The 12379-nt window shown below is 34.8% G+C and overlaps 1 protein-coding gene across 7 annotated transcripts in view; it reads right to left on the bottom strand.

The window, feature by feature from the left end:
• The window catches only part of TAX1BP1 (Tax1 binding protein 1), an 86653-nt gene that overhangs the window by 20277 nt on the left and 53997 nt on the right, over positions 1–12379 (bottom strand). For 4 of the 7 annotated variants that reach the window (XM_010388316.2, XM_010388318.2, XM_010388321.2 and 1 more), the window contains exons 10-14: positions 11646–11792; positions 10443–10566; positions 8678–8781; positions 4812–4937; positions 2078–2149 (exon numbers count right to left, since the gene is read on the bottom strand). In XM_010388316.2, the coding sequence (XP_010386618.2) occupies positions 2078–2149; positions 4812–4937; positions 8678–8781; positions 10443–10566; positions 11646–11792 (573 nt within the window). The remainder of the gene's footprint in view (positions 1–2077; positions 2150–4811; positions 4938–8677; positions 8782–10442; positions 10567–11645; positions 11793–12379) is intronic. The other 3 variants (XM_010388320.2, XM_030932575.1, XM_010388322.2) reach the window with 1 other exon arrangement.

Below are 12379 nucleotides of genomic sequence, written 5' to 3'. Positions count from 1 at the left end.
CTCACTCATAATAGAGATGCAAATTAAAACTACACTAAGATACTATTCCTAATCTATCCCATATGCAAAAATTAGAAAACCTGATTACAATTTATATGGGAAACAGATCCACTTCTCATACATTGCCGGTGGAAACAAAAATAATACAAACTCTATGAAAGGGGATTTGGCAATCTCTAACAAAACTACACATGCATTTACCCTTCAAACCAGCAATCACACTTCCAGCAATAATTACTTTGAAGGTACCACCCCAATACCAGAAAACTGTATCTGCATAGAATCTTTCATTGCAGTATTATTTGTAAAATATTAGAAACTACCTAAATGGACAAATATAGGAGGTTGGTTGAATAAATTATGGTATGTACAATGGAGTACTACACACCTGTTTAAAAAAAAGATGGAGGATTTCTACGAACTTCATATACGGAACAATTTTCAGAATATAGTAGTGTTGAGAAAAAGCATACATAGGTTGAGCATTCCCTGATAAAAAAAAAAATCTAAAATCTGAAATGTTCCAAACTGAAGCTTTTTGAGCATTGACATGATGCCACAAGTAGAAAATTCCACGTGTGCCACATTATTTTTTCACTGTTATTAATGGTACATAATAATTTTTGCTATTAAGTACTTACGTGTGAATAAGTGTAAGAAAATGATTGCTATCAGTAGCCTGAGGAGCTCACTTGTAATTGGCCTCTAAAGTGGGAGCAGTCCTGTGGGACTGAGCCCTTAACCTGTGGGGTCTACGCTAACTCATGGTAGTTAGTATCAGAATTGAACTGAATTGTAGAATACCAGTTTTGGCGTCAGAAAATTGTTACTGGAACAATACCACACAGACATACATAAAGAAGGACAAAGGAAGGTTCTTTCTTACAGTAGAATGCCAAAGAACAAATGTGGAAAAAGTAATAATAGTTGAAAAATCAGAATTTCACAACTATCACAGTAACCCCATACAACCTTGAGGGCTAACTTGCACTTAGAATGGCTCTTTTATGATACATGATTTTGCAACATCGCTGGTCATTTGGAAAACTACTGGTTCACTGAGTTATGTGGATCTTCCAAATGCTGGCAAATTTTGCTATATAACAAAAAAAATACAGTCTAAATATTACACCCATCTCATTAGAAAAGTTTATAAACATTGGAAAGCATCAAGCTCACAGTGGAAGATAACGTTTTCAAAATTCTAGTTTTTGCTTAAAAGCTTAAATATTATCAATGGTGAAAAATATTATCAATTATTTTTCCTTAAAATAACAGGCTCATTTCATTTCACTTTGAGAAAATATCTGCCAAATACCCAAGTCTGAATATAGAAATTGTTCTTTAAAGTAAAAATGGTTTCCATGAAAAAAGAGACTAGTTCAACTCACAACTCAATCACACAAGCACTTTACCTTTATTAACCATCATACTTCATTAGGCGACAAAAGAACTTTAGGGGTACTTTCCGTTTAATCACACAGAATACTAAAAAGACGTGTACCCAAGGGTCAAGCGTCAATAAAATTAACACATTTTACTGTTTTAACATCTTCAGTACAACTGGCTTTTTTTTCTCTGTTGTGAGCACACGGTGGTGATGAATACAATAACTACTAAAGCAGTTTGGTGCCACTGCCTTAATTCATAATAATACACAAGCAGTTTTCCACACTGCTTTCACACAGTGTGAATATAACAGCGGGGAGAAAATCAAATAATGTGGTAGTATTATTATGAAAACCATTTCTTTGCAGGCCCCTGAAAGGGTACTGGGGACCACCAAAAGGACCACAGACCACACTCAGAAATGCTGCACTATAGTGTCTTTTACATTACCAATGTATTGCTCTATGTGACTGTGAGCTTTTGCTGTAAGTCATTAAACAACTTCAAAAATGTTTCCTATTATAAAAGAAAACCAGATAAACATTTCATGTAATTTTCAGAAATTTCACTGTTTTCCTAAATTTGAACATTGTACTGTCACATGAACTTTAAAATGTGTCTCTTCATAAAGTTTTATTATTATTCAGTTTCATATGATACAAATTTTTTTAACTACATTGCTCAATACCTTCTCCCTGGAGAGGTTTTCCAAATGTGAAGTCAGACCACTTATTTCTTTGTCTTTCTCTGCCAATTGAAGCTAAATAAAGAAAGAAATTTCATTATTTTTTTTCATTACCTCTCCCTCCTTGCAACTTTGATATCTGGTTTATACTGCTTTATGAAAATAATTCCTATTACTAAATTCATGTATTTTCCTCAGCTAATTCTTCGACTTCTCTGAATTATTTGTCATTTATTGACCAACTTGCCATGTTCTTAAAACTATTCCTTTGGTTTATGTGAAATTGCATGAATATTTTCTTCATCCCATGCCCTTTTTTGTGTGTTTTTTTCTTCCCAATACAAATATGAGTATTCTCTAAAGTTTCTTCTTTGGCCTCTTCTCTCAATATTCTCTCTGAAAACTCACTTTCTTCCATACCTTCAAATATCACCCCCCTGGGAATAAATCACAAATATTAACTGATGTACCACTTTCTCTTTCCCACGTTCCAAATCTGCCTTTTAAATTGATAGTTAACGTCCCAAGCCTACTTTCATACTGTTAACAGAACTCAATCTCAGACTACACTGTGACTAAAGCTGAGAAACTATATTTGGAATACTCTTCCCTTTTCCTGCTTCTCCACTCTCCAACACTTTCAGTCTCTAAATCATTCATTCATTCAGCAGTCACCCACTGATCACCTATTACAGTTTAAGCATTAATGGATACAAATACAAATAACATCATTCTTCAATGGTTCTTCCCTAAAGATGTCTTTCACAGCTTTCTCTAGTAGCTATATAATCCATTCAATGGCAGGTGATCAGGGAAGGCACCCAAAAGGAGGTGATCTTTATCAATTCATTTTAAGAATATTTCTACCTGATTTCCTCACCTTCAAACCCTTCCCACCTCTAAACCCTCTTCAATACTGCCAAATTATTTTCAAAAAGACTGTGATTGGGTCTCTTTTCTCCTAGAAAATTCTTAATAGAACTAGCACCGAAATTCCATTTTAGGCCTAAAACCTGGCTTCAAGCTATCATTCAAGCCTAAGCTACTCTATTACAGACACAAGTCCTAATGATCAAGACTGCTCACAGTTCGCAGACTACGTGCTCCATTTCTCAACTCCGAGTGTGTCTTAATGCTCTTCCATCTACATAGAATGCTGCTGCTTCCTTTCCCTAGCTCTGCTTCTCCTCCCCTCCAGTTTGTTCTTTCAAAGGTGTAGTTACTCCATAATGTCTTCCCCCTAAATATTTGATTGGAAACAACTCTAAGGCAATTAAACTTATCATTCATGTGGAGCTTTATCACATTTTGCCTTGTCTGGTCAGTGTTAGTCCATGTCAAAATAGTACAAAATAGGGCAAAAGGAACTAAATAAAAAGCCAAACACATTTACCAGCTACATAATTTTAGATATGCTGTTTGATCTCAATGCTTACTTTTAACACTAATGAAATAAAATTATCTGTTCAGCTTCCCATGGTTTACAGATGATTACCTAGGGTGGTGTGAAAATTTTGTGCACACTACCATTACACTTCTAGCAATCTACTAGATTATAAACTCCTTAAGCATACCACTGTGCCTTATGTGATTGCCCACATATCTAACATAGTACTTTATGTAAAATAGGCTTCAGTAAACATTTACTAAATCATTTTCCTAGTCAATATGCAAAAAATTCTTTTCATATGAATTCACGATTCACACTTAATAGTTAAGGAAGTTGCCAGTTATTGAAAAGAATATCCACAAGGGTCACAGAAATAATAAGCTAATGTATCTTAGTCTGTAATGTCCTACATCTCCAGCCCCCACAGGGAAAAACTAAAGTAATTCTAATTTTAAAATTAGATCACAGGTAGAATTAGCTATGATATTTAAACCATTTAGAATTCCTGGTCTTCAGTCAAAAAAAAAATGTAAATTATATCTATATACATTTCTTAAAATATATTAAATTATACTTTATTCCTTAGAAGAAATACATATTTCTACTTATTAAGTAGCTAGACAGCCTATGTTTTTTGTTTTTTGTTTTTTTTTGTTTTTTTTTTTTTTTGTCTAACATTCTTTTTTTTTATTTATTTATTTAGTTATTTATTTATTTATTTATTTTGAGAAAGAGTCTTGCACTGCCACCCGGGCTGGAGTGTAATGGCATGATCTTGGCTCACTGCAGCCTCTGCCTCTAGGGTTCAAGTGATTCTCCTGCCTCAGCTTCCCGAGTAGCTGGGATTACAGGTGCCCACCACCACGCCTGGCTAATTTTTTGTATTTTTAGTAGAGACAGGGTTTCACTACATTGGCCAGGTTGGTCTCAAACTCCTGACCTCGTGATTCGCCCACCTCAGCCTCCCAAAGTGCTGGGATTACAGGAGTGGGTCACTACACTCAACCATTCTAAAATAATTTTACATAAGCATTCATGTTTGTTTCAAAATGAACAGGAGGATAATGATCACTTTTCACCTTTAAAAATAAATACAATTAAAAGATGTAATTTTAACAGCCATCTGAATCCACAGAATTAAAGCCACAATAGCAACCCAAATGGTATCCATTTTCTCAATTCAAAGTTAATGAACAGTATTCATGTAACTATATAGTACATTTTTACTTGTAGAAAAAACTATCAATTATCCATATTTAAAATGTACATTAGATTGAATAAAATTATACATAACAAATTTTCAAAAGTTTATGCCTTAAGTTTACATACAATGAGTACCAAACTTACTTTATAATTGTCTTGTACTTCAGCTAGTTCAAATTTTACATTTTCAGCAATTTTCACTTGTTCTTTCCATTTCAGCTCCATTTTTGCAAGTTCATCAGCATATTTATTGCATTTTGCTTTCTCATCCTAAATGAAATTAGTATCATTACCAAAAGATTTTAAATCCATGTAGAGTGAAAATCTATAGCCACGTACTTAGATATGGGCTGGGCTGAATGTTTATTATAACACTGTTGTAACAGCATAAAAACTGAACTAATCAAATGTCTATTAATAGACAATTGGATAAATCATTTTCTATCCACACAACGAAATAGTATATATATTTTTAAATAAGGCAGATGTACAAGTTGACAAGAAAAAGTGTTAAGATACATTAATTGAAAATAGCAAGTTGCTAAAAAAGAAGATATAATATAATCCATTTTTGTTTATAAGTTGTTTTACACAGTTATAATATCTATGTTTGTGTTGTATACAAAAATATAAACCAAAATATTAATAGTTCTTATCTCAGGGGATCAGAATGATAGAGGTAATTTTTGCCATCTCTACTTTTCATTTCTGGAACACTACAACATTTCACAGTAAGTATATATTATTTTTGCAAAGGGAGGAAATAATGTCATATGTATAATGCTGTTGTTTCCATACATTGATAAACTCCAGGATTTGTTGACCAAGATAATTTTTAGGTTGACTTCTTATACATTGATCTTCTCTACAACCCAGATTATCATAAAGCAGGAGCTACAAATCATGACAAAAAGGTAATTAGGCCAGTTCCACTTGGAACATTTTGTTCAATGTGAACACCTAAAAATATACTTTGAGCAATTCAATGGAGAGGAAAATCTTTTAAACAAATAATGCTAGGTCAGTTGAATATCCATACCATACATTCCATATCTCATACCATACACAAAAATTAAAATGATTCACAGACCTAAATAGAAAAGCTGATTATAAAACTTCTAGAAGACAACACAGGAGAAAATCTTTATCTCCTTGGATTAGGCAAACCATTCCTTAGAAGGTAAAAAGCATAAAACATAAATGAACTGATAAACTATACTTTTTCAAAATTAAAATTCTGTTTTTCTAAAAACATCATTAAGGAAATGAAAAGGCAAGCTACAGACTTGGAGAAAATATTCACGTTACCTATATCAGACAAAAGACATATCCAGAAAAAAAGAAATACAACTCAAGGTGAACAACCCAATGTTTAAACTACCAAAAAGATCTGACCACTCACACAAAAAGAGATAAAGAGCAAATAAGCATAAGAAAAGATGCTGAACATCAAGTCATTACAGAAATGCACATTAAAACCACAATGAGCTGTCAGTACACACCCATTAGGCTGGCTATGTAAAATGATACAAACACTTTACAAAACAGTTTGGTAATTTCTTTTTTTTGAGACAGAATCTCACTCTGTCACCCAGGCTGGAGTGCAGTGGCGCAGCCTTGGCTCACTGCAACCTCCACCTCCCAGGTTCAAGTGATTCTCCCGCCCCAGCCTCCTGTGTAACTGGGATTACAGGAGTGCACCACCATGCCCGGCTAATTTTTGTATTTTTAGTGGAGAAGGGGTTTCACCATGTTAGCCAGGCTGGTCACAAACTCCTGACCTCAAGTGATCCTCCCACCTCAGCCTCCCAAAGTGCTGGGATTACAGACATGAGCCACTGCACCCAGCCAGTAATTTCTTATAGAGTTAAACATTCAACTGCTCTATCACCCAGGCAATTCACTCCTAGATATTTACCCAAAAGAAACCAAAAAATCCATATGTCTATAAACAACTTGTAAACAAATGTTCATAAGAATCTTTATTTGTACCAGCCAAAAAACAACCCCAAATACCCATTAAGTGGGGAATGGATAAACAAATGATACAATAAAAAGGAATAAATATAAGCAATAGTATGAATAAATCTCAAATAATCATGCTGAAAGTGGGTGGAAAAAAGTATATATTACATGACTCCATTTTATAAAATTGTCTAAAATGCAGGCTAATTGATAGTGACAGAAAGCAGGCCAATGATTTCCCGGAGATAAGGATAACGAAAGAGATGTGTTGCAAACACGTACCAAAAAAACTGGAAGAGTGATGGCACTGTGGTGATAGTTTCACAATTGTGTATGTCAAAACTGATCCAACTGTATACTTTAGGTATGTATAATTCACTGGATTTCAATTATACCTCAATATGGTTGTTAAAAAAAAAAAAAAAGCACCCTGAGGAAGGTTTTTGCTTGAACATTATTCTACCTTCCTTTCAATACTATTTCTGTAGAAAAATCTTGAAATATTCATCCAGAACTGTTTCATCTTTAATGAAAATGTAGTTCAGTCCTACAAACAACTACCCTGAACTCAAAACTGTTCTAATCAACCCTTCTACAAGATTCTCTCAAGCAAAAAAAAAAAAAATTCATTTTAACTTTGGTTAAAAGATTTTGCTATTTATAACTAACAAAAATATTTTAAATAATTACTGTAAATTAAATTACAGTAACATTAAGCTAATGTGTAAATTTTATTCTATAGCTCTAAACAAGGCCCCTCCCCTCCCCAATGCACACAAAAACACACAAAAAAAAGCACATTTAATAAAACAAACAAAAATCACATACACAAACAACACTTTTTCCTCTCCATGCCAAATTGATATAAATGAGAAGCATTTTCCCTTTTCCTTTAAATATTCCAGTAGTGAATACTACACCAAGAAGGCTGCAAACCAGAAAAGTCTGAATGGTGCTATTTAAAATAATCAAAATAGGCTGGGCACGGTGGCTCACGCCTGTAATCCCAGCACTTTGGGAGGCCGAGGTGAGCAGATTACGAAGTTGGGAGATCGAGACCATCCTGGCTAATGTAGTGAAACCCTGTCTCTACTAAAAATACAAAAAAATAAGCCAGGCGTGGTGGCGGGCGCCTGTAGTCCCAGCTACTTGGGAGGCTGAGACAGGAGAACGGCGTGAACCCGAGAGGCGGAGCTTGCAGTGAGCTGAGATCGCACCACTGCCCTCCAGCCTGAGCGACAGAGTGAGACTCTGTCTCAAAAATAATAGTAATAATAATAATAATGAAAATAAACAACACCATAAGAGACAACTCATGTGGTTCATTCCCTTTTCCACTATGCAAGTCTAATCACTTTAAGATGTAAAAATCTTTGCTATTATAATAGTAATTTATTGTATTATTTTTTTTTTGACAGAGGCTCGCTCTGTTGCCTAGGCTGGAGTGCAGTGTGCAATCTCGGCTCACCGCAACCTCCGCCTCCTGGATTCAAGTGATTCTCCTGCCTCAGGAGACTGTAGCTGGGACTACAGGCATGCTCCACCACGACCTGGCTAATTTTTGTATTTTCAGTACAGACAGGGTTTCACCATGTTGGCCAGACTGGTCTTGAACTCCTGGCCTCAAGCGATCCACCCACGTCAACCTCCCAAGGTGCTGAGATTATAGGCATCAGCCACCGCACCTGGCCTATAATAGTAAATTTAAAAACAGCACTTTCCTTTTATGAAGTTCAAATATTTCTCATGAATCTTTATACGATGATAGATAATAATTTCTAACCTCAATTAACTATTTGCCCATTACCCAAACAAGAACACTTTATTAGGTGAAAAGAAAATAATAACTTTAGGTCTCATGATGTTACACACATGCCTATGTGAACAGGTACACAAAATGCCCACATCATCCCAAAAGTGAAACTAAGTAACAGTATATGGGGATGGGAAAGAAACTCAAAGATACCCATCAATCAAAACAATAAAAGTAAGCTAAGTCATCAAGATTTTATAAACCTCTTTCATTTACAAGGTAGTTAACTTACCTGCAAGAGTTGTTTACATTTATTATACTTTTCTGTTTTGTCAGCAATTTCTTTGGTCATTTCACAGACTTGCCCCTTTGTTACTATGTCAAAATCTGTCTCTGCTGTAGGAAGGCAGAAAATAAGACTGTTAAAAAGTATTTTGCCCCTTATATTATCTTCCTGTTCAGAATAACTTAAAGGTCAGTATATTGTAAAATACAATAAATGGAATACTGAAGGACAGAAATATCTATTTATATCCTAGATATACAAAGAAGGATATATAAACTCTAGTTGAGAATTTTTAAATGTGCGTTTAGCTAGAATCAAGTTCACGTTCAATAATAAAGGATTATTCTTTGATTTTTAAAAAATTTGCTAAAAAGTGGCCGGGCGTGGTGGCTCATGCCTGTAATCCCAGCACTTTGGGAGGCCAAGGCGGGCTGAGGCCGAGGCAGGAGATCAAGACCATCCTGGCTAACACGGTGAAACTGTGTCTCTACTAAAAACACAAAAAATTAGCCAGGCATGGTGACACGCGCCTGTAGTCCCAGCTACTCAGGAGGCTGAGGCAAGAATCGCTTGAACCCGGGAGGCAGAGATTGGAGTGAGCCAAGATCACGCCACTGCACTCCATCCTGGGCGACAAAGTGAGACTCCATCTCAAAAACAAAAAAAAAATTTTTGCTAAAAAGACTTCCAAAACAGCACAAAAATTGTTCTCCTTATATAAGTGAATAGACAGGGTAAGTAGGAAAACCATACTCTGAGAATTCTCTTTCCCCTCTCTGAAAGCCAGGGTCTCACTACGTTGCCCAGGCCAGCCTCAAACTCGTGGGCTCAAGTGATCCTCTTGCCACAGCTTCCAGAGTAGCTAGGACACTACATGCTACCACACTCAGCCAAGAACACATTTTAAATCATTCTTCTAGCCCTTCATTACCACTAAGTCTTTATTAAGTAAATACCCTATAACACCATTTTAGTTACTACAAAAGATACATGGAAACAGAAGACTCAATTCTGTCCTACAGGGAATAAACCTAATATTTAATAGTCTAAGATGTTTACATTTAAAAAGACTTAAAAGATCAATTACTCCGTACACTAAACAAGAAAATATACTTTCTCTAGTATTTAATGTCATTACTGTCAAATTTATATAAAAGTGAAAAAATTAGGACAGATGAAAACCTAGTTAACCCAAATTTTCATATTATTCATGTTTTCACTATGTCTTTCTATTCTGTTCTATAAGGTAATAAACTAATAAAAACTTAACTCCATCAGCCAACAGGTACATTGACAAGGGAAGAAGTACCCCATTGATCCAAAGCAGCCAAAAATAAATGAATAAACAGAAAAACATGAGAATAATAAGGGATTATTTTCCCCTGCAGAATTTAAAAATTAAAATCCACAAATAAAATGCTTCAAAATTCCATAGATTTAATGGAACATCAAGTAAAAATTCAATTCGTGGCTTTTGTCCTATGTAGCCCAAATTAGTACTCACAAGCACCAGCTCATTTTTAACATGTGTGAATAGTCTCAAGAAGATAACTACTAGTTTACATTCACATTTTATATATTCATGTTTGTATATTCACCACATGCATGACTCTATTTTACATTTATACCCTTATTTTCTCGTTGCCTCAATTCCTTCACTTATCACATGAAAATTTTTATGAACACCCTGAAGTTCTTACACATGGAAGAAGGCAGTATAAGTACTTTCCAATGTACACCACCCTCCACAAAAAGTCTAAAAGATTTTTACCTGCAGAAGGTGATGGCTTTACATCTACAGTAGAGGCAGAAGTGGCTGGGTCTGTGTTTACTGAAGCATCATTCACTTTCTGTTGATTCCCCATTTTCTTTGTGAAGACATTACTATTATTAGCCTATTCGAAATGTTAATAAGTTGTTAAATGAGTCAACGAATTAGTTATATTTCCTTCTTGCAGTAACTAAGTAAATAATATTTTTACATATTACTTTAGGAAATCCTAAGAAGTCCACAAAAGCTGCTCTTGTTTTAAATGCCAACGAAGACTAAAGTTATACACATCATTTTCCTCACTGACCTAAATGTTGCAAAAGAAATATACCATATTTTGCTTTTTCTTATAAACTCATCAAAACACCACCAAAATAAGTCATTCACAGAAATCTACTACAAAGTTATAACGTACTCAAAAGGCCCCAGGCCAAATTCATACATGTGGATGAGTCATACTTAAAGTATCATATTTTTTCACAAAACCCTTCCTACTTTACTACATGCTTGTCTCCTCTGATTTAAAAAAGTAGGACCAGGAAAGTATCATATGCATCATATTCAGGTTTTAACTATGTTTCTTCTACATTTCCAGGAGTTCCTCAGATAGCAAGCCCTGTATTTAAGTACAATTTAAGGACCCACATTGAAACATACATACCTCAAAATAAAAACATTTTCTTGGCTGTATTACAAATCTACCTACCTATTCTCAAATGGAATACAAAAGAATTAGCTAACACTCTTTAACTGTTCCTAATCTAATAGGAATAGGAATCTTCCTGATATGAGTAGGAAGAACTTGCCAATTACAACTGAGAAACCATCTAAGACCAAGGGATGATTAATGGTGAACTCCAATGAGAATAGATGTCATTGTCACAAAAGTCAATAATAAGTATTGAGTTTTAAGTGATAAAGATATTCATCAAGAACTTAAGAGGGAAATTATCTAGAAAAGAGGACTGTTTTTTCTCTTTGTTTTTTCCTTGCTGCTGCCCTTGCTTTCCTTTGTTGGCTGTCCAGTAAATTAAAATTCCAGACTTTTTTAAGGAAGAGTTATGACAATATTCGGCCAATGACTTGAAATCAAGCAGAGATAAATTATATTTAAAAGGTTAATATATAGAATATTACAAATTTGATTTTCAAATAAAAATACTAACAAGATATTTTACTATGCGTAAATTTAATGATACTTACTGATTGATCTGAAAGTTTGTTTATTTGTTTTTGGAGTCTTTGGCATTCCTTAAATTTTTCTTTATAATGGTCTGCAGCCATCTGAAGGCGGAGTTTCAGATCTTCAACTTCTCTTCTTAGTTCCTGTTCCAGTGTATCAGTCTTGTCCTAGAAAGAAACAAACATTCTAAGAAAAAATAAAAATCTGGTATCTCCTAACGTTAACAGTAACCTCAACTTCAATCTTACTTTTTTCTTTTTTTTTTTCTTTTTTTCTGAGACAGAGTCTTGTTCTGTCACCCAGGCTGAAACACAGTGGCCCAATTATGGCTCACTGCAGCCTTGACCTCCTGGCTCAAGCAATCCTCTTGCCTCAGCCTTCTGACTAGCTGGGACTACATGTGCACACCACTACACCTGGCTAATTTTTGAAATTTTTTTTAGAGATGAGGTCTCACTATGTTGCCCAAGCTGGTCTTGAACTCCTGGGCTCAAGCTATCTTCCCACCTCAGCCCCCCAAAGTGCTGAGATTATAGGTGTGAGCCACGCTCCCGGCCACTTTTTTCTTTATTTTGGGATTTTGGTTACAGAGCAACACAGGGTCTCTTGTTAAGTCCAGTTTTACATTCTTAGGACTAAGGTTCATTTAAAAAACTACAGAAAAATAATCCACCTCCTGAAGAGCAATTATTAATCTCTTAAACAACCATAATACTGTTTTATACAGCTAGTAAGAAATTCCAAACAAAGCAAT

This window comes from Rhinopithecus roxellana, chromosome 6 (assembly GCF_007565055.1).
Source record: "Rhinopithecus roxellana isolate Shanxi Qingling chromosome 6, ASM756505v1, whole genome shotgun sequence".
NCBI lineage: Eukaryota > Metazoa > Chordata > Mammalia > Primates > Cercopithecidae > Rhinopithecus > Rhinopithecus roxellana.
This window is presented reverse-complemented; position numbering and strand designations above follow the sequence as displayed.